Genomic DNA, 23466 nt, shown 5'->3' with positions numbered 1-23466 from the left:
TATACAAATTAAGCGGTTGATAGCCTCTAAGATATGAGTTACCCCTTAATTCAGTCGTGTGAAGCATCTGTTGTTGCGTGATCTGAGCACGACCCCCCTATCGCCTCACTATTGTTCCAACCTTGGCTACTGCCCTGTTCTCAAGTCTTCTGAAAGAGAGGAAATCACACGCGGGAATATCCACAGGAACAGATGTAGGATTTAAAGGGCACCTTATTTTATCTACCAGGTGGGAGAAGTTGGTGGGAGGGATGGGAGGGATCCATACGCAAGACGGATAGATACAACTCCAGCCTCCCAGTCGGCACAGTCCAGCAGAAGGTGACGACGAGTTGGACTATACCTGGAAGTTAAATAGGCGCCCTTTAAAATAGATATAAAGGAATGTGGGAGATGATTACTGGGCATCAAACAGAAGCAAAGATTCAGTGATTCATTTTAATTGGACATTGAGACTATGTTTGGATATAGGAAGTGTGAGGAAAAATTCACAAGTGTGGTGCTGTATGTATTAGTCTCTTCACGTTCATGCACACAGACCCACACACACACACACACACACACACACACACACACACACACCCAATGGGCGGTCACCAACCAGAACCAACCACCTTCCTCCGTGCGCCAGAGTGGAAGGCGGACCTTTGAGCGATGGAGATGGTGTGAGAAGGCGAGATGCTTCGCCGCTCATCACGCCAGGTTCTCATAGAGGGCAAGTGGTACCAATGGCGTTTTAGTGGCGGCTTCATGAAAGCGAAGACCCCCCCCAGCCGCCAACACACACCGCAGCTCCCCCCCAAGCAGCATCGTTAACCCTGCTTATACCCCTTTACATCTCTCTCTCTCTCTCTCTCTCTCTCTCTCTCTCTCTCTCTCTCTCTCTCTCTCTCTCTCTCTCTCTCTCTCTCTCTCTCTCTCTCTCTCCTCTCTCTCTCTCTCTCTCTCTCTCTCTCTCTCTCTCTCTCTCTCTCTCTCTCTCTCTCTCTCTCTCTCTCTCTCTCTCTCTCTCTCTCTCTCTCTCAGTTTTGGATGGGAAACAGAGTGTGAGTCTGTGAGGCTCCGGTTTGTGAGAATAGAAGAAAAGCAACGGGAAGAATGAAGAAAAAACGATGACTAGAAAGTTGAATAAAAATATAAAATGAATTCTGTAGCTGAATATTGAGTCTGACCCGTGAGGACGAAGCGAGAGCAAAAGAGTCCAGCTCCCTCAAGCAGTCTTAACGGGGGAGTGAGAGGAAGCCTGCATACCAAACAGGAATAGCAGCACAAAGAATCCACTGAATAGCAGAAAAATATACAAAATAAATATGAAAAATAATTGCTAAAAAATTGAGGTAGGCACTTCTTCCTGCAAGAGGCTTTAGATGCACGCATCCAACCAAATAGATGTATATTATATTTCATAACCTCAAAGAAATATAGAATTTAATTACGTGACACACTCTCATATTCCTATTCAAACCAATCTGCATTCATATTCCTAACCTTCGGAAGACTGAAACGGACCGCGTGAGTCCTGGAACCTAAGAGGTCTGTCGGCTGTCTTTCCACCGGGGGGGACAGGCCCCCTGGTGTCAGGGGCCCCATTACGGTACCCAGGCTGTCCACCGCTGAGTGCTCTAATGGTGGCAGCCAAGTATCAAGACCCCCCAGGGAGGCCCGTGTCAAGGTGGTGGCGGGCGGAGGTGGTGGTGGTGATAGAGATTCTGCTGAGTTGAGTGGCAATGTCAAGGACCCTTAGAGGAACAAGGAAGCTATCTTGTGTATCAGGATGGATGTTTTTGGTTGAAGTTGCATTAAATGTATTTCTCTTTGGGATTCTTATTATTGTCCTGTACTTTGGCAGCCACACTCATATTTCCTGCCTGGGGTTAATAAAGCAAGTAATATATTTTCTTTATTTTAGACGACAGGTCGGTTCAGATTTTCGTTGTTTTTTGTTTTCCCTCCACCAAAATCGTATTAAGACATCGTCTCACACAGACTTTCAGATACAATTCGAAACCATGGCTGCAGACCTTGAATAGATTTGTGTTTCGGCCTTGCTTCAATTCAGCCCAATGGAGTGTGACCCATCTGAGAAGAGAAAGTGAAATGAATACGCTTTTAGCGATCCTAGACAGATTCTCGTTAACTGAACCCGCATAAGTCGTGTTCTCGGCAATAAACCATTGTCAAATCGACTGTGATTGAAGCTCTTGAAAAAAAGGTATACGTTAAATGTCTAAAGTGCCCTTGAGGGCAAACATTACACGTGCGACTTTTCGTGCATGAGGCTGCACAAGACTGAACACGTTGCAAGCCATGTTCCATATTCAACGTATGAATATGCAAACGATCCAAAAGGTAGGCTAAGCAGGATCAATTCTAACAAAGCGATCTGTGTGCTTTATTCAAATCATCTCCGCTGATTTGCTTTCCTATAATCCTGCAAGTAAGTAATTGTTTGGAAATGAATTCCAAAACAATACTGGCTTGCTTTAATTACGTGACTAAGAAACTAAACTTGCAACATCAAGAGCTATAGACAAAGCAAGACACCCACTCGAGAACATGACATTATCCTGACTCATCAGAAGGGACTCTTGTTTGGGGGACACAAAGAAAAAGGCCTCAGAGCCTTAACAAACTTACTAAACGTAGAGAGGCTTCCTTGATATGTTTGGTGGGACTTTGCCAAACTCACTAAAGCTATAGATAGGGTTCCTACGGACATTTAGTGAGTCCTTGCCAATCTCACTAAACGCATAGAGGCTTCCTAGACACGTTAAGTGAGTCCTTTCTACAATCACCTAACGTATGCAGAAAGCGTCTCGTTAACAGCAGGGAGGACACTGGGCGTGGCATGACAGACACCATACAATGATATAAATCCCTCACAGCATCAGATACAGGACTAGAGATCCCCTTCCCCCCAATCGGGGGGGGCTGGGGGGTGTCAGTCTTTGGCTGACACACTCGCACACACAGCCACACACACAGACACAGAACCCCCCCACACACATACACACACACAGACCCCCCCCCCCCCCCCCCCCCCCCCCCCAACACACACACACACACACACAATCAGCCACACACACCCACACAGACACAGACATCCCCACACACAAACACACAAAAACGCTAATAACTAGTGGTGCCTGTTGTTTTTCCCCCGTGGAGATCCCATTTACCTGCCAGTCGGCTGACTGTGCTTCTGTTTCATTGTTTCCATCCTGTTTCCTTTCGCCCTGATAACGACTCCCGCTCAGGGACGTGCCCCGCCTTGACAGCTAGCGTTGGTTCTGGGAGCTGTGTGTGTGTGTGTGTTTGCATGTGTGCGTGCGTACGTTTGTGTGTGTGTGCTTATCCATTTGCATGTTTGTGTGTGTGTGTGTGTGTGTGTACGTGTCTTTGTTTGGATATCCTTGTGCGAATGGAGTTGTGTGTGAGCCTTCCCACAAAATGCCCAGAGTAAGCAGTGGTTGGAATAAGGAGTCTGCGAGCAGCGCCAGCAGTGTGAAAATCATCCCGAGTCAAAGTGAATTGGCGTCAGGGCTGCAGAAATAATGAAGCACGCACCAGGGCCGGGGAAATCCCTCCCCGGGGAGCCGCTTGGCGGTCTTTATACCCTCGTTTTGGGGAGGCGGGCGCTATCCCCCACTTTAATTACCACATGGCTCCGTCCTGAAATATTCACCACAATCCCCAAACAATCCACTATTTATTTCAATGCGAACTATGCTCGCAGTGTTGAATGGTTATGAGAATGGCCGTACCCCCCCCTCTAGTATGAATCCCTTAATAGACTCCCTTGTTGATTATTATTGTATTCTCATTCTTCTCTCTTTCTCTCTCCATCTCCCTTCTCATCCCTCCCCTCTCTCCGCTCCATGTCCTGGCCATGGATCAGGCGCCAACCGCCCCGGACAGAGCTAACAGTTACCTTGCGCTAAGGGTTAGCTAACCAAGTTTCCACCTGGTCCCTAGGGCAACCTCCTTCCTGTGATTACCTCAAGGACGATCGTTCTGTCAAACCACTTTGTGTCTCTCTCCATCTCTACCTCACCCTCTCTCACCCCTCCTCCCCCCGCATCTCGTTCCCTCTGTCAGAACCAACTAGAGGCCATTCTGGGCAAATCTGTCATCTGCACATCTGACGGAGATGGGGGATTTGTATGAAAATGAGTGTGTGCCGTGCATGCGTGCGTGCGTTTGTGCGTGCGTGCGTGTGTGTGTGTGTATCTGTGTTGCACGCGGGCTGTCATTAAAAGAGCAGGACCGGGGAAATAATTCATCATGAATGGTGGCGCTGGATAATTTGCATGACAGAGAGATCCAGGATGATGTGGCGGGGAGTGGCCTCTCCCGGCCCCGGCACCCCATAAATCAGCCTCGCCAGTCAGTCAAGACACCACGGCTCCCCGCCTCCTCCCCCTCCTCCCCCTCCTCCTTCCTCACGTGGCCCTCGAGACACACACACACACACACACACACACACACACACACACACACACACACACACACACACACACACACACACACACACACACACACATACATACATGCCTAGAGACTAACATGTTTACCCACACATATGTACAAACAAACACGCACACATACTAAAGTAGAAAAATCTCTCTTCTCTCAAGTGACTGGACAACCACATATATCATAGAACATAGACGCACTTTGCGCACCGTGTGTAACGGTCCACAGACACACACACACACACACACACAAACACAGACACACACACACCCATATACTCCCTGACATGTTAGCAGTCGATGTATGCACACAAATGCCTGATGACAGAAAGAAGACGCACCCGCCAAGATAAGCAAGTACGCAAATAGGGCACGTTCTGACACTCATGTGTATAAAAAAAGACTAATTAAATGTCACACGCCACTAGTGGATGGAGGGACGGATTAGGATTGTATTTGCCATCTTGCCATCATCCCTCGGATGAAGGGATCCATCCACACCACACTGTATTTGTCAGTGTGGTTCCACTGAACTCGTGGTCTCAGCCAGCCTTGGAGTCAGCAGCTGAGACTATCAGTGAATAATAAATAAGCCTAACAGGCCAAAATGACAGCACTTCCCCCAATGACGCCTATGAGATTCACTGAACGCTGCTCTACGACGTCCGGAGCTCAGAGGGTTCCTCTACACGTTACAGCAGGCGGTTACGTTTGTGGCAAGGGCCAAGACCCACAGTGACAGTAATGAAAGATAATGTTTTTTTCCTGGATGTCCATTGGACGGTAATGATATGTCAACAGGCCATTGGCCGGACCCTTTACAGTTACTCACTCAATTACACTGATTTAATACGGACATCGGCCAACCCCCACACAAACACAGAGAGCGGAGAGCATTACCAAAACACACACACATGCAAAACAAAACACCCAAACACGCGCACACACATACAAATACAAAACACCCAAACATACACTCTGGAGTGTAAAGCCTGACACCGTCTGTCCAAGGCGATGGTGTTTGTGAACAAGCATATCCATCACTCTCTCCCATTAGTTGATCGGGAGAGAGACACAGACAGCCAGAGAGAGAATGATTGGAGGAAGGAGACAGGTAGAGGTGAAGAGACATCAAAGATGAAAGATGGGTGCACGACCACGGGAAACGAGACAACGGAACAAGACGGAGATGGAGTGAGAAAGTGGAGTCTACATGGTGTGCACCTCTTAGCATGACCTACTGCACCGCTGCTGAGGTAATCTCCTTCATATAGCATTCAAAGGGATGAAGAATAAATCTCTGTATTTAGCTGACTTGGAAAGAAGACAGAGACAGAGAGACAGACGGAGAGAGACGGAGAGAGAGAGCGAGGGAGAGAAAAGGGGAAAAGGTAAAGAAAAACATGAGACGGAACAAAAGAGAGAGAGAGCGGCAGGAGATGGCGATAGTTAGAGTGAGATGGGAAATGAGAGGAAAGGTGCGAGTGAGACGGAGGGTGAGCGAGACAGAAAGAACACAGATATACAGAGAGAGAGAGCGAGACGGAGAGATAAAGAGAAAATGGAGAGCATTATTCATCCTCCTCATCATTAAAACAATGGGGTTAAAGTCTTAGCCGTGCCCTCTTATCACATCCCCCCCCCTGGGTGATGAATGTGTCTTCAGCTGGGAACACTGGAGCTCCCTGCGCTGCTGATGCAGAGGACCAGCGGCAACACAGAGAGAGAGAGAGCGAGAGAGAGAGCGAGAGAGCGAGAGAGCGAGAGCGAGTATATGGTGAATAAGGGAGAGAGTGCATGAAAGAAAAGCTGGAGAGAGAGATCGAGATCGAATGAGACAGAAACAATAAAAAATAAAGTGACAAGGGAGAGAGAGAGAGAATAAGATAATGAGAGAGCAGTAGGAGGAACACAAAGCAGGCTGAGGATCAGTACTTACTTTGCCTCTAATTAGCAACGTACGACTCAGGGCCGCCGGCCATGCTGTGGCTCCCGCTGTGTTCCCTCTCACCTAGCAGTCGGTGTTCATTTCTCTAACGTGGGTTTGGATGTTACCGAAGGTTAGCTGAGAGTGGCACAATTTGAATGCGTGACTCTGTCTGTGTGTGTCTGTGTGTCTGTGTCTGTGTCTGTGTCTGTGTGTGTGTGTGTGTGTGTGTGTGTGTGTGTGTGTGTGTGTGTGTGTGTGTGTCATAATGAGTGTGTGTGAGAGAGTGATGAGTCTGCGTTTGCGAGCATATGTCTATTTGAGTGAGACAGACTCACTCACACAGACACAAGCTCACGTTAAGGTATACACCTTCTGCGTAATATAGGTCACGCGTTGTTTGCGTTCATTGCAACAGAACATGGTGACCATATGGGACCGATCTCCTAACTGCAAGCAGCAACCTACATGGATGCCCAGGTAGTTTGTGTGTGTGTGTGTGTGTGTGTGTGTGTGTGTGTGTGTGTGTGTGTGTGTGTGTGTGTGTGTGTGTGTGTGTGTGTGTGTGTGTGTGTGTGTGTGTGTGTGTGTGTGACTGTGTGTGTGTGTGTGTGTGTGTGTGTGTGTGTGTCGTACATAGTAAATGGACTGCACATATATAGCGCTGTTCAAACCAGTGGCCACTCAAAGCGCTTCACAATATTACATCCAGAATACAACATTCAACCATTCATGCATACATTCACACACCAACGGCGGTGTCAACCATGCAAAGTGACAGCCAGCTTGTCAGGAGTAGTTAGGGTGAGGTGTCTTGCTCAGGGACACCTCGACACTCATAGGGGCCAGGGGTTGAACTAGCAACCTTCCGGTTACCAGCCAACCCCGCTCTCAACCCGCTCTCAACCCGCTGTGTGTGTGTGTGTGTGTGTGTGTGTGTGTGTGTGTGTGTGTGTGTGTGTGTGTGTGTGTGTGTGTGTGTGTGTGTGTGTGTGTGTGTGTGTGTGTGTGTGTGTGTGTGTGTGTGTGTGTGTGTGTGTGTGTGTGTGTGTGGAGGCTGCACGGATCATGGCTGTTGCGGGGTGATGGTGGAGGGGGGTGGTGGTAGTACGGGAGGAGGTGGTGACGGGGAGAAGCCGTTGGGTGGTGAGAGGGGTTAATTACAATCCTCCATCAGGGTGAAGACCAGAAGTGGTGGTTGAAGGATCATTCCTGGGGAGCCGCTTGCTTCCTCACAACCCCCTCGCTGAGATGATTCACATGGCCGCATGCCTGTACTCCGCAGAGCGCGAAACCTAGAGGTACCTCTCTGCCTCTGCTGGAGTGCCTCTCTACCAGAAGATCAAAAACACTGCTGACACTGCCACTAGAGTGGACGATGGTGAGCCTGTATGTGTCTCTTCTCGGAATGCGAGAATCTATCACTGAGTAGTATAAATGTAAATGCAGCACCATCAGACATGCACTGCTTGAGCAGACAGTGATGAATGACATCTGTCAGAAGACGGCGGTAAGGGCACCCCCCTTGCTGCATGTCCTCCCCTCTCTCTCTCTCTCCCATACCTTCCTGTTAAACTCTGACTGTATCTGTCATGAATAAAGCATAGAAAACGCAAAAATATATTGTAAAAAATGTAAATAAACAAGACAACGGTCGGAAGACTAGGGTGTTCCACAGTGGGGTGTACCCTCACCAAGTATCGAGCAAACACAAAACAAAAAAATTACATAAAGGAAAACTGTGAGAGGGCAAAAAAATAAATAAGGGATAACTGGCTCTTGGGTTGAAGTGTGTGTTGGCATGGCAACTAGTGAAGCAGAGCGCTATCAGCATGGTTAGAGAGCATCAAATCAATGTGATTACGCTGAACGCATGTTGAGACATTGAGCAAGAAAGACATAAGAAAAACACAATTCTAATTCTTGAGCTCCGAATCGTTTCCTCATGTCCTTGATTGTGAAACTGCCGATGATAATGGGTGATTATTATAATAATGGATATTAATGATCCAAATAATAATAATAATCATAAAATCAAAATAGGTATCCACAGTAACACTGTGAATACCTTATAATAAGATTTTTTTGGGAAATCCAATAGGATATCATCGCTATCAACTGTGAATAAGTAAATTGGTACTCTGTGATTCAAGTGACAGGGGTGATAGGCGTCAGGGTGGGGGGGTATCACTGGGACACGAGCTCCATGTGCAGCTGCTCTGCGGTGATAACATGTCTATTCCCCAAGTAAGCCATGCATTAAGACACAGTTTCATATAATAATGTCAAAACAACACACACACACACACACACACACACACACACACACACACACACACACACACACACACACACACACACACACACACACACACACACACACACACACACACACACACACATCCCTATAGACAGAAATAAGTGGTTGGGAAATGTCTTCGGTGCGGAAAAATTCAATGCAAGGTAATTCAGTGCTCTCCGTTCTCACCCGACGCTGCCAGTCAGGGGGTGAATAGGGGGGGGGCCTCCCTGGTAGACGTGGAGTCGGGCCGGGCTCAGATAGCTGCCTGACAGAACACTGTACCAAACCGCCCTCACACTGCAGAGTTCGGCGGCCCACCAGAAGTAGAATAACACGGAGGAATACATTTCAAGAACAACAACAAAAAATCCATCATCTCAGCGGACACCGCTGACGGGGCCTGGCTTGCCCACGGGTACGGCGATGAGTGAGGGTTTGATGCCAGGAGAAGTCTCACAACCACCTGCCACCCTAACGAGAAGCTTAAAGGCAGAGCGGAGAGAGCTGCTCCCATCAGAGGTTGCGGCTGTGCTCCGGGGGGGAACCGCACCAGGGCTTGCCCTGGTGCGGTACCCCCAGGAGCACAGCTGCTCTTCTGATGGGAGCACTGGGGTAAGATGGACGACTGGAGCCCTCCTCTAAAACCAGGTTCAACCTTTACATCGATGGTTCACACTGAATTCATGGTTGGGGTTTTACAGAAGCACTAAAAGTACTTTGAGTGTCTGACAAAATACGGTTCAATACGTGGAACCGATTCCAAGACAAGAAACTAAGGCATCCCCGCTGAAGTGCAAGACACTAGTCAAGATTAAATCGAGACCAACATGACGTAAGATTGAGGAGAATAAGCAAAATCTGCAAAAACGAATAATTGAAGACGATGTTTGATTGAATTCTTGCGTAGGTTGAGACATCATAGATATGCATATTTCCCACATAAACGTGACCATAATTGGCACACAGTTACCATCACCCATTGTCAGCTAAATGGACTACAGACCATAATAGAACGTTCTGTACACTGTCTCTCTACATCTCTTTCCGTTTTGTGCGCTTCTGCAATGCGCTACACACACAACCTCTCTCATTTGTGTTTGTGTTCTTTAAAGAGAAAAAGACCGAGCCGCTTGTCAGCCCTGCGGTGACATGTTGCGTTACCATGAGGAGCTCCAAACATCTCAGGCCTTCTGTGTACCAAAACATGGACGACAGCGGGAAAACCCATTTATATATTACAGAGCTGCCTTCCACAGAGCAACCGCTATAAATATTGACGTGCGGTGTAGGAGTATGTACGTGTGTATGTGTCTGTGGTACGTGTTTGTGTGTTTGCATGTCAAAATATAAATATATATATATAACTGCAGTTGAAAGTTTCAAGGCCCAAACAAAAGCGCTGACTTTAATTTGACTTCTGCTAGACACTGGGGGTAAGGGTGTAGCGACTTAGCACAATGTCTTGAAGCTCTGAATATGTGCCAACTCCCGGGCCTAAAATATTTGTGTTGTCAGTTTAGCTGTGAGTTCATAATGAGATGTTAGGACCTTCATTAAATTAGTGAAAAGCATAAAAATAAATATACATTCAATTGGCGCCTGCTCCTTTTTATGTATTGCTTGGTTGGACTAAGATTACAGAGGATCAAGGGACTAGAGTAAATTGATTGTGGTTTCTGAAATACAGCATCTGAGGGTCTATGGATCATGGATTATGTTAACATACAGTATCATTAGGGGAGAGGATACTAAACATCATCTAGGATTTGGGTTATGTCTATGTCATGAATCAAGTGAAAGAGTCACTGAATAATGAATTAAAGAAATTAACTGTTCGTTAATTCATTAAGCTTTTCAGTATCTTTATTATCCTTTACAATGATTAGTTCTTTTGGGATAAAAATCCAAAAAATATATCTAACCTACTTAGTCTGAAATCCATAGTTGTTGAATAAAAAGTTACTCGTTTTAGGTCAAACAAACTGATCAACCTAGTCCTTATCGAAACGGCCTCACTTTCCAGCCTCAGGGGCAGCATGCTAGCCAACTAACTATGCAGTAAAGAAAGAGTTATCCTTAAGAGTCTCGGCTGAACTAAAAGTCACCCTACAGCCTCTTGCTTCATCCATCTTGACAAATCTTTCCTCAATAGCTGACTGTTCCTCTCATCCTTCCAGGGGACGCTGGAAACAGCTCCGGGGCCTCTCGTTATGGCCCCTATACTGACACGTGTCAATGGCAGCGGGGGACGAGAGGCCATGGCTACAAGGGTGTTGAGCTCTGCTCTCCAGAGAGAGAGAGAGAGGATGAGAGGGGAAACATTAAACACACCTCCGCCCTCAATCAAAGCCCCCTCACTCCCTGCACACACCCGCATGGATACACGACGCACACTCCCTCGCTCTCTCTCTCTCAAGAACACACGTTCATATACAATCTTCACACACACACACTCTCTTCCACACACACACACTCTCTCTCTCATGCACACAGACATATACACATACATGCTCTTCATACATGCACACACAAATGCACGCACACACACACACACAGACACAAACCCTACATCCGATTTTTTTTACCCTTGCTGTACACTGCACTGCTTTAGAACATGTCCGTCGTCAATAATGAATGACCGTGTGCACGGCCCGTATGTACTCTGAATTCATAAGTGTGAACAAAAGTGTAGAGGGGGAAAAGAAAGGGACAACGGAAAATAACAGAGGCAAAGGAAGCCCCCACCTCCCTGTACATACATTAACACCAAGCACTGATGTGTCCGCACTCTCCCCCCCCCCACACACACACACTACCCCACCACATGTCAAAGGAACAGAGGCACGCCTCGCTTTCTTGTTCCCCCAAAGGGATAGATCACCCATTACGTGACATAGAGAGAAGAAGAAGAAGAAGAAGAAGAAGAAGAAGAAGAAGAAGAAGAAGAAGAAGATGATTAAGTAAAAGAAGCAGAAGAAGAAATAAAAAATATACAGAGGGAGGTCAAAGGACCAGAAATATGATCAAATGTTTCCCATACGGAGATGACCCTTCCAGATTAACTGAGGGTTAAATGTATTATCTCGCCAACAATTTGATCCAAAGGCTGTGATTTTCCTTACATGACATGAATGAGCAGGCTAGAGGTTAGGGCATCTTGCTCAAGGACGCCTTACACGTAGACTGTGCTCATTTGGGGTTCAAAAACGGCAGCTTTTGGACTGGGACTGAGCCAAACACCCCTCACCGCTAGACTATTCTGTCCCCCTTAATTAAATCCACGGCATCCCCCTTAAGAGCTTCACCGTGGATCACCTTGAAGCTTGGACTGAGAAGCATGGACAGAGCACCGTGAGAGAGAGAGAGACAGAGACAGAGACAGAGACAGAGAGAGAGAGAGAGAGAGTGAGAGAGAGAGCGAGCGTGCGAAAGTGCGAGCGAGCGTGTGAGAGCGAGAGAGAGCGAGAGATCACGAAAGAAGAACGAGAGGGGTAGATAGTGAATAAGTGAAAGAATGCATGAAAGAAAAGCCAGAGAAAGAGAGAGAGAGAGAGAGAGAGAGAGAGAGAGAGAGAGAGAGAGAGAGAGAGAGAGAGAGAGAGAGAGAGAGTAAGGGTAGATAGACTAGAGAATGAGGAGCCTTCAACATATAGAAAGAGTCAGGGACAGAGAGAGAGAGAGAGAGAGAGAGAGAGAGAGAGAGAGAGAGAGAGAGAGAGAGAGACACACACACAGAGAGAGAAAGAGAGACAGAGAGAGAGAGACACACAGAGACACGGAGAGAGAGAGACAGAGACAGAGACAGAGACAGAGACAGAGAGAGAGAGAGAGAGAGAGAGAGAGAGAGAGAAGGAGTTACCCTTCCCTACACCTCTCTTCAGCCCGGCCCGTAAGCCCGTGACAATGGGCTGTGATTGTGGAGAGTCGTACCGGATAGAGTGCCGGGCGGCGAGTCGATTAATTTAATTAGGACGCTCTTGCGGGCACACTGGCCCCTGTTGCTAAGGCTAATGGCACGGTAATCCTGTCGGCCCCCGCCACAAGAGCAGGCTTTTAAGCTGGAGTTTTAGCCGGGCCTGGGTTTGGGTTATCCTTGGGTTTGACAAAGGATTCCTGACATCCTCTGTTTGCAGCCCTGGGCGAGATTCAGGGGGAGAGGTGTAGGCCACGGGAGAGCAGACTAAATTAATTAGCATGGAGAGCAGCGGGGATGTCTTCCGGCAGTCTGAATCTATATTTATAATTTTTTTAAGTCAAGACTGCATCAGCTTAATATACACATGGGTCACCCTCATGTCACATCTCCCTCTACAAATCCCAACAAATATATTCCATTTTTTTCATTTGCCAGATGGCTTACAGTGAAGAAATGTTGCAAAGGAATGCAGAAAACCAGATAGAGCTTCACAAACTTGGGAGCCGTGTCCCATATCACCTGAACAGGTATAATCATTAATCCGCCGTGTGAGTGGTTTAATTAAACGCTCTTTACCTGCTGCCTTGAACTTCTCCAGGAGGCGGGGCCTGACGTCCTTGTGCAGGTTGAAGTAGTCGTCGTCCTCGTCGGGGGTCTTCAGGTACAGAGGGATGTGCTGGAACACCAGGACGTGCTTAGGCCGGGGCTCCTGAGAACACACACGCAATCACACCCACACACACACAAGCACGCAGCCACGCACACAGACAGACAGCTGATTGATGGGTAGATCTCAGAACGGACAAACAGGAAATTGAATTGCTACGTCATGTGGCGCCAGGACACAAGTCGGCTATTATCTGAACACAAGACACAAGTGTCCTCCGGACCCCCTGAGTCACATTACATCTCACCTCCTGAGCACCTTCATAAATCAGCCTGCCCTTATCTGTCTCTCCCTCTCTTTGTGGACCTCCTTTCAGCCGGTGTCACCCAAATGTGTTGAAATGATCCTTTGTCGGTTTTTGGCACTCAGTATTACCTTCCTGTGTTTTGCTTCAGCTTCATGTCTATATATATATAAATCTTTCCTTTCAACGATCATAAAGTACTCGAACAACCGGTCTCTTCCAGAAAAACTTTAAGTGGCTCGCCTCTTTGTGACTCAAAAGTACTTGGCTTTTATTAAAATTAAAAATAAAACCCTGACACCTTGCTTGCTCTCGGCCTCACATGAAAGTCCCCTCAGATGAAGTCTCTTGAGAGTCTGAATCCAAAATATAAAATCTTTTTCAACAAAATGTTGAAAACAGCAACAAATCATATTGAGCATAAAATGTAGAATGTCGTTTAATTTTGTCCCGACAACCAACAATAAAGTAAAAAAATGTATGAGATGTATTTAAACAGAAATACAAGGAAACTGAACAAAATGGGGTGAAAAACATTGCAGCAGCTCACCTCCAAGCAGTTGTGTAGCTGTTGGTTCAGCCACACGTCCTGGGCCTCCTTCAGCGCGGGGCAGAGCGAGGCGTCATAGAACAACTGGGAGTTGAGCACCAGGCACAGGACTCCACCCACCTGGGACGGCCCCGCACGCAAATCAAACCGGAGTTAGCGGAGGCAGCCGCAGAAACGCTGAATCAAGTTTACAGCCTTTTACTCTGACGTTTAATTGTAGCGTCACACCTGCTGCCTTTGAACGCATCTCTTGGATAAAAGTAGCAGGGATTGAAAATATATCAGCTGCTAATCATGGCCTAATTACAAGGGAATCAGAGTCTCCTAAGTATCGTCAATAACAATCCCAGTGATTGTATTAATAATGCCTGAGCAATAAAACATCTGTTTCCATGCCTTCTCCTTCTCTTTGTCTTTTTAGACTTGTACTACCTATTACTATCATTATAAGTACTGTAATTTGATACGTGAAACACCTACTAACCCACCTCCCCCCCCCCCCACCACCACTTCCACCCCCCACCCCAATTCTCTTTGTACGTGAACTCCCTGTTTCAGTTCAAATCAACCTCAAATTCAGGTTCTATGGAGAACGGACGAGGTGTTTTCCCCAGGGTTACGTCCCACGGCAACTTTGTGATGCTTTTTTTATGTTTGCGAGTATGCACTGTTGAGAATTGGCGTTATAATCAGCGATCTCCCGGATTAAATGCACCACCCACTGTCTCGTTCTACTACAAATGTCCTAGAAGCGTTACCCTCTCTCGGACATGGCCATCAATATAAAACGCTACCCAGACAGAGCTTCACTCCGTGAACACACCATGGCTCATTTTAAGACAGACCAGAGGCTTGCATGATCTTTTTAAAAAGGCTCCTGCCTACACATCTGTACTTTAGGCAGCCACTTTTACAGAAATCCAACCAGAGCCAAGCTTGTTTCAACCAATCACAAGTCAGTTCATTTGTCCTGGAACCATAACGAGGAGGTCTTTTGTCATGTATAGCTCAGTCTGACGACTCTGACCCATGCGTTGCTTTTAGCTTTTAGTAGCTCCCTCAGATTCGTGGTTCGAGCCACCCATTGGTCCATCGAGCTGCCCGTTTCATCGTTTCTCGCCCAATCATCTCGCCCAATCAAAGCTCAAGCAACACCCGATTGACAAGCCCTAATTGTGAGGGTCTTCCTCCAGTCCCTCTTAAACAACGAAAGTGTCACAAGAGAGACTGAAAAGCAAGGCTATGCATAGCTTAACACTGTGTCCTGATTGGTCAAGGTACCTTGGACTCGGTTCTGGATCTCTAGATCGGGCCCCTCAAAAGTAGCCTTGAGAGATGACCAGCCCCCCAGCGGTGGCACTCACCCAGAAGCTGAAGTAGTCGTCCCCCCAGTCCTGGCAGTACTGCTGCACGGTGGCCGGGGTGGGGGTGTTGCCCAGGTCGTGGTTGCCGCTCACAAACACCAGCGGGATGGAGGGGTCCGTGTCCTCCAGGGCCCGCTTCAGGTCCGCCTCCTGTCCAGACCTGTAGGGGGAGCCTGGGGAGAGAGGGAGAGAGAGAGAGAGAGAGAGAGAGAGAGAGAGAGAGAGAGAGAGAGGGAGAGGGAGAGGGAGAGGGAGAGGGAGAGGGAGAGAGAGAGAGAGAGAGAGAGAGAGAGAACAGAGTGTGAGAGACAATCAGAGAGGAACAGAGATTTTTCAGTTCATTTCATACATTTCTCAGTACTTTCTCTGGTCTTGCCCCAATGTTCATATTCCTGCATCGTGCTTTCCGTGCGGTTGTATATCATGTGATTAATGACACAGCTTACCTAAAATACAATAATGTTCGCTTTAGGCAATATTAGCTGCGTCTTTTCAACTGAAATTAAGGGAGAGATAGAGAGAGAGGGGGTGGACGAGTGGGCGAGTGAAAGCAAAAAAAAAAAAAGATAAATTGGTGAGTGAGCGCAGTGCTGGGTGATGAAGATGAGTAATGTAAAATAAAGGAAAAGAGAAAGAAATGGACAGAGAGAGACGGAGAGAGAAAGAGAGGGACAGAGCGCTATAGCGACAGACAGAGAGAGACAGATGTGGACAGAGAGGAACAGAGAGGGACAGAGAAGGACTGAGAGAGGCAGAGAGAGGCATACAGAGACAGAGATATAGACAAGAGTCTAAGGGAGAGACCTAAAGCTGGTATAATTGGAACGGGTGTAAGGATGGCTAAGGAGTCGGATGACAATGACACCAGTAACAGATTGTTGATCAATACCATGAGCTCACTGCAAAGCCTTCACCGACATAAAGGCATGTTATCAGTTTGTTCCATGCACATGATATTGGTCACTCTGAATGCAAGTGATCAATCAAAACACAATGATCATTCTGAGCATATTGGTCATTCTGGGAAAAACATGGTCCTCAATTAGCATAGCAAAGCTGCCATTCCCTAGGTCCTACCAATTCTACTACTTCCTGTTGCACCGACCACAGCACTGTTGTTTCTCACAGTGCATCTGTTCCGAACAGAGAAACAAAACTGGTCACAACCGAGGCCAGAAGAAGGGGCCTGCAGTATCATAGCCCAGCCTCATCACGCATAAACCCCTTTTTACGGGACTTTGCGCGGTTGCGTAAAAAAACATTAGTTTTGCCGCCGCATCCCCCCCCCTCTCCGGCACGTCCCGGTCAGACCCAGAGTTCACGCTGAGCAGATGCCTTGGCGAGCGGCTGCTCTTCAAATGTCAAACGTGTCCGGCCCTCGTGTGGACGAAGGCCAGCGTGACGGGTGAGAGAGAGATCTATTTATAAATGAGTATGTGTATTAACTGCCAAGCACATCCTCCGCGGATATGTCTATTTTTTCCTCTTTCCTCCTAAACCCCCCCCCCCCCTCCCTTTTCTTCCACTCCCGTTTCCTCGTCTATTTTATTCCAATTTATTCTTCTGAGTAATTATTTTACTGGCCTACTTTCAAAACAGACGTTCCCTTAGATGTTTGGACAGGACTGGTTACATAAGACCCCCATCGTCTCCCTCCCCAGCACGTTGTACTTGATTGAGGAGCGTGATGAAGCCGGCGTTAATGCCGGCGTGAAACGAGAAGGAGGGGGAGGATATAAAGAGTGTCCGTCTTCACCTGTCCGTCTCCACACACACACACACACACACACACACACACACACACACACACACACACACACCCCACAGGTCAGCCGACCTCAGACACCAGAGACCTGAGCAGCCATGCCTCCCACGTGCACAGATAAACCCAGGAACGTGCACGCACGCGAGAGAGCAAGAGAGCGAGAGAGAGCGAGAGAGAGAGAGAGAGAGAGAGAGAGAAAACGAAGGCGACATCTGAAATCAAAGACATCTGGAGTCATTAGTACACAATAACAATATTTTGCTATTTGTTGGCGGGAACAATCCAAAGGAAACCATGGAAACTAATGAAGCTCAAGTGAGCTGTTGGGTTGGGGGGGACTTGTGCTGTACCAGGGAGGGATGGGGGAAGGGGGAGGGGTGGTCAGTTAGAACTGGCAGATGCTCCCTAATACCCTCATGTTGTTCTGGATATCTTTTTCCACAGCTATTCAAAACCAATTTTCGGGTGTTTTTCCTTTTATTTATTTTTTAAGTTGTCCTGTACTCATGTTGTCCTACAGTTTGTACCCGGTGTCGGTGCACGGGTAAATAGTATTTTAGTCAGTGCAGGTTCGTGGTGAGGGCATCTTGCGCAGGGATACCTACAGGTAGGCTGTAGTGTGGACAGAGCTACCTGCCTCACAGCAGTCAAAGGCGTGAGACACAGAGACCAATGGTGTGCCTGGCTATGGGCTGAAGGTGAGGGGCTAGTCCGCTACGTGTGTAGGTAGTCACAGTGGACCTCGTACAGATGGAGCCTGTCGGCATCGCAGCCAGATGAGCTGGCCAGATCCAACCATACAACAGATATTATATCCCTCAGCCTGTGGAGCACGGTCATCCAAAGCAGATGGGTTCGCCCGTAGTCTGACTTCGCAGTTTGCCAGTGGTGCCTGGCACAGCCTTCAAAGAGCAACAGGTGAAATGAGTTCAGGTGTGGGATTTGTTTCGCTTGTTGTGTTGTCGATAACGTTGCTTTGGAAAGAGAGACTCTCCTTTTTTTAAATTGTTCCAGCGAAGGCGCAGGATGAGAAGCGGCGGGCAGAGAGCACGGTCGCGTCCCAGGTGTGTCTAGTCATAACCGCATCAAAATGAAGCAGGAACAAAAAAACAGCGTGTATGATTTATTCTACAAATACTCTGTATTCATACAGGAAATCACTGGATTCCTGGCACCATTTTGCGGTGTTGGCCACAGTCGAACGGTAGTGAATAGCGCTAGTGAATAGTGCTTGTGATATTAATTGATTACCAAACATGGCCACAGCCCTTTCTTGTTAAAAAATCTCTGATGGTCGCGCTCATTGATTTTCAAATTTGGCGCTCCTGTTCATGGTGAACTGAAAGTCCCTCGCCCGGAGAGCTGATTTGTCCTTGAATAATTGTTTTTCCTTCACTGCCAGAAGGAGGTAGCAGCACTGCTGCCCCCCCCCCCCAAGAAGGGTTCAAATCCCGGGATGCGGGACCGTTCTGTGTAGACTTTGTATGTTCTCGCTGTGCTCAATCCCTGTGCTGGGTTCAACTCCCACACCACATGACAAAACATGCAAGTGAACACGGCTGCAATGCTGCAATGCTCACAGTTAGCTCCCGGGCACTACACCTGGGGTGAGTACCCGGGCACTAGATCTGGGGTTAGTTCCCGGGCACTACGACTGGGGTGAGTACCCGGGCACTACACCTGGGGTGAGTACCCGGGCACTACACCTGGGGTGAGTACACCGGGCACTACACCTGGGGTGAGTACACCGGGCACTACACCTGGGGTGAGTACCCGGGCACTAGATCTGGGGTTAGTTCCCGGGCACTAGATCTGGGGTGAGTTCCCGGGCACTAGATCTGGGGTTAGTTCCCGGGCACTCCCCTTGTGGCGGACGGCACACGGTTCCTAGCAGGACGCGTTTGTGCAGAGCATGTAATTTCCCCCCGAGCATTAATAAAGTGTAACGTTAGACGTTAACTCACTTACACGGGGCGGTCTCATGGTGATGTTTAAAATATGCATTTCAACAAAAAGCAGGCGCATACTACACACACACACCGACATACACTCACACCAGAGGCCCCTGCCTGTTCGCGCCTTCAACAACAATAAGAGGGGCTCCTACAGCTAAGCAGAGGCGACGGACAGACGCACGGACGCACGGGGGCCCAAGGTGATCGTAACCTACCTTTCAGAGCCGCAAAGGCCTAGGGACAGCGGTGGCCCATTCGAATGCTCAACCAGAAACACACACACACACACACACACACACATACACACACATACACACAGTAGGGCACACACGTGCACTAATCAACCGCCACGGCGCACATTTCGTCAGTTACTCCGTGCTCATCCCTCCCGGGTGCGAGGCTGGGATCCTTTGTAGTGCTCATTAGCCGAGTGTTAAGCCCAGCCTGTTCTTCTAATCTAATCATCTCCCTCTTCCCTTCCCTCCCTCACCTCCCTCCATCCCCTCCCTTTCATATGTCGGCACTGAAAGGAGACTCACAACACATGCCCCAACACACACACACACACACACAGACACACACAGAGCGAGAGAAAGACACAAGGTTGGGGGGAGTTGAGGGGTATATTGTGATTGAAGGAAGTCCTTGAGAAGTGAAATCCATCCCCGCCCCCCCCCCCCCACCGTACGGAGTCGTGCAGAGCGAATCCCGATCAACAGGATCACAGGCCCAAGCTGTCAGTTAACAAGGCAAGCGGAACATCAGCAGCGCAGTCCACAGAGAGGAGGCGGGACTTAACAGCACACCTTGGAAGGGGGCACGCTCGAAGGGCATGGGTTATTGTGTGTGTGTGAACATGCGTGTGCATGAGCGTGTGCATGCGAGCGTGTGCATGTGTGCTGCTACGACCTTGTGATCCCAGCAGGGTGTCGGCTATAGTTTATTTTTGCGTGGGCTACGGCGGCGTTTGACTGACCGGACATCTGTCCGGGGAATCCGCCCCGGACCCCCACCGTCGCCAGCTCCCATCAGTACGGCTGCGCCCAGATGTCATTAGGACTCAGTATTTATCATCACGGTTACGGCGGGGATTAATGACTCCACTGTCCGACGGGGCCAACATGTGCTGCCTTTTTAGATTTGATGCCCGTATAATCCGGCCCCCTTCTCCTCCCCCTCCAAAACCACCACCACCACCACCACCACCCGCCGCCGCCACCACCACCACGCTACCCCTGCTCCGTTTCAATGAATCCAGCGAGGTCTGATGTGCACCAATCGGACACATTCACTGCGGGCAGGGAGGACGAAAGAAAGGCAAAAGGCAGTGGTGTATTTGCAGCGCAGCGTTTCAGAACGGTGAGCTCACGTCGTGGTACACACACCGCTGAGCTGGCACACCGAGGGGTCGAGTGTTTACCGCCCAGAGGAAGATGAAGAAGAAGAAGAAGAGGGGGCAGAGGATGAAGAGATGATACCGGGAGGAGAATGAAGAAGAGAAAGACAGAGAGACATCAAGGGAAGACGAAGCGCAGCCGAAACAATATGGCTCAGAGAGAATACCTGAGGAAGCACCGATTGAAAAAGAGAGAGAGAGAGACGGAAACAGAGAGAGCAAGAGAGAGCGAGAAAAGGAGCGACGGAGAGATTGAGAGAGAAAGACAACAGGATAAGAAAAGAGGGGGGTGAAAAAAAGAAATAGAGTCGCCAATTTCCTGCCGCCGGTGGTGCTGGTGAACGCAGTATGGCGGTCCATTGCCTCGCCTACCCCCACCCACCGGCAACCTTTCCGTTCAGCACATTAAATAAATGCTCGGAAGAGGAAATGTCAACAGAGGAGCGAAGGAAGGATCGCTACCCCCCCCCCCCCCCGCCCGTGAAACCATCTTCCCCCCCAACCGCCAACACCACCACCACCACGCCGGCCCAACCAGGCGCCCCGGCCCACCCCGCGGCGGGCAACATGGTCGGACCACAGCGTCCCAAACGGCAGCGGAGCCGGCGCCGGTACCGGCAGCGAGGCTGTTGATGACGGACGGGGGGCGTAATGAGGATGACGCATGCAACATGCTCCGCCAGGGTTGTGACGCTAACACGGGCTGACACTGTGGTGTCAACCCGGGCCCCGGGAGCAAGGCACTTCTTAAACCCTCCGCCACCCAGCCACCACCACCACTCACACCCCGGCCCACCAAAAGCAACACCATCCACCACCAAAAGCTCACAGTATCAGTGTCTGCGATGGGCTCCGAGGCCAGGACCCGGAGGTGACCTATAAATGCAGCTTAACGGGGGCGGCGGGCTGGCTGACGAGGCAAAGACTGAGGGACTGAGACAGCGAGGAAAGCTCAGCTTAGAGGCTGGGATGGGGAAGTCGTGGAGAAGATACGAGCATAACATAGAGACATACTGGGAGGCAGAAAGCCAGACCCTCTGTCTGCGATAATAGAGAGGGCTAGTGTGAGGGCTGTGCTTTATGACTGTCCGGGTAAGGATACAATTCAGCATGGGTTATGTTTAGAGGCTGGAGCCGCAACAAAAGAGAGAAAGAGGAGGGTGGGGGTGTTCCTTTGGTGGGGGTCATGATGACTAAGCTGGAGACCAAATCGTAGATAGAGTACATTGTGGATCAGCCCTTTGGTGATAAAAAAAAAGGTGACACTGGAATGGCACGAAAGTCCATGTCTGAAACACAATGTTCTACGTCTGCACTGCCGGATAACTTAAGTAATCTTAAGATATCTTATCTTTTGTTATGTTTTAATCAGTGGGTTGAACACATCTCAAAAAAAACTAGAGTGAATCAGAGGGGGTAGGAAAGGGGCGAAGAGAGAGAGAGAGAGAGAGAGAGAGAGAGAGAGAGAGAGAGAGAGAGAGAGAGAGAGAGAGAGAGAGATATTAAAGAGACACATGAAGGCAATGAGAGAGTGAGTGAGGAGTGAGCGAGTGAGCGAGAGAGTGAGAGGGAGAGAGAGAGACAGAGACAGATAATTAGAGACAGTGCTAGAGAGAAAATTGGCCTGTCTACTTACCGTTCTTCCTCTCCTCTCTTTCCCTCTCAGTTTTTTCCTCAGCCCATTCCTTGAGGCTATACAGGAGAGCAGGCAGGCAGGCACCCCATGCTAGCCCACCTAATTGTCATGCAAAGGTAGTTTGCCTCGGTTGTTAGCTCGCGGCGCTCTTTTTTCCTACTAACTGTTATCTCTCCAGTGTGTCTAGCCCGCACGCTCCTCTTACCCCGTTATCAAATTAGGCCAATATCTGGCCAAAACACAAGCATGCACACGCACACACACACACACACACTCATTTCATAACTCTTAACAGAGGCATATGCTAGCAGTCACAGTGTTTCAAGCACACAACCGGCGCCAACCTCTATCTTGCAGTACTGAGGTGTGCGTGTGCCTATGGCCATACAAGCCATTTCACAACCAGATCTATAAATATCAATTCCCACACACCGGATGGTCTAAACAAAGACAAAAGAAGGCGAATAAAACAGCGCCTATATTATCCAAAAAAAACAGCAGGGTCAGATACCAAGTAAGTTGGGGAATTAACAACAGACACTAAGTTAATTGTGTACCACCTTCGTTTAGAAACTTTCCAGGGGGGTTGTAATATAAACAAATCTAACAATAATTGTGTAGTTCAATATCTAACCTGTTTGGAAAAAGTGAAGTGTTTGCAGTGAGTCACTTTGTAATGTCCTGAAACCTCCACATATGTACAGCATCGAAACCAAAAATGGAGCGAGAGGCAATTCATCAGTCTTGAAGTGAATACAATACAGGCACACTGGCCTTCAGAAAACAACACGACTTTTTATTTAAAACGAGCATGAAATGTTAAAGAGGCCTCCCATTCTGCCTCCGCACAAGCCCCTGTGCCGTCGCCCCCCCCGACGCTAGTGCTGCCTTTATATTAAAATAGCTTGAAGACTCCCAGGTGCTTCTTCATAGATAAACAGCACACACTGTCACAGCGCCTCCAGTGTTTACTGACCGGAGCCATCAGTCAGAGAAATTAATACTCTTGTTACTCTCCGACAAAACCAACAACCAAAAAAATATAAATTATAATTTTACACTGTGCTAACTCATTTTTTTGCAAAAAAGAGCTAACGACATGAATCTTGGCTAGCTGTTTCACGGGATGATTATCGGCTCCTGTCGGAATTTGTTCTGGCAATCAATTAGATCAGCAGGCGGGGGAGGGGGGTGGGGGGGCATATCGGAGCATATCAGAGTGCAGACCCCCTGATGATGAAGCCAAATTGAGACCCATCTATCGCCAAA

At 48.5% G+C, this 23466-nt stretch overlaps 1 protein-coding gene across 1 annotated transcript in view; it reads right to left on the bottom strand.

Moving 5' to 3' along the window:
* The window catches only part of cpped1 (calcineurin-like phosphoesterase domain containing 1), a 35480-nt gene that overhangs the window by 8817 nt on the left and 3197 nt on the right, over window positions 1-23466 (bottom strand). Inside the window, exons 3-5 of the mRNA XM_056577169.1 lie at window positions 15446-15618; window positions 14082-14201; window positions 13197-13329 (exon numbers count right to left, since the gene is read on the bottom strand). Coding sequence (XP_056433144.1) covers window positions 13197-13329; window positions 14082-14201; window positions 15446-15618 — 426 coding nt within the window. The remainder of the gene's footprint in view (window positions 1-13196; window positions 13330-14081; window positions 14202-15445; window positions 15619-23466) is intronic.

The sequence above is a fragment of the Gadus chalcogrammus genome, chromosome 18 (assembly GCF_026213295.1).
Source record: "Gadus chalcogrammus isolate NIFS_2021 chromosome 18, NIFS_Gcha_1.0, whole genome shotgun sequence".
In the NCBI taxonomy this organism is placed as follows: domain Eukaryota; kingdom Metazoa; phylum Chordata; class Actinopteri; order Gadiformes; family Gadidae; genus Gadus; species Gadus chalcogrammus.
This window is presented reverse-complemented; position numbering and strand designations above follow the sequence as displayed.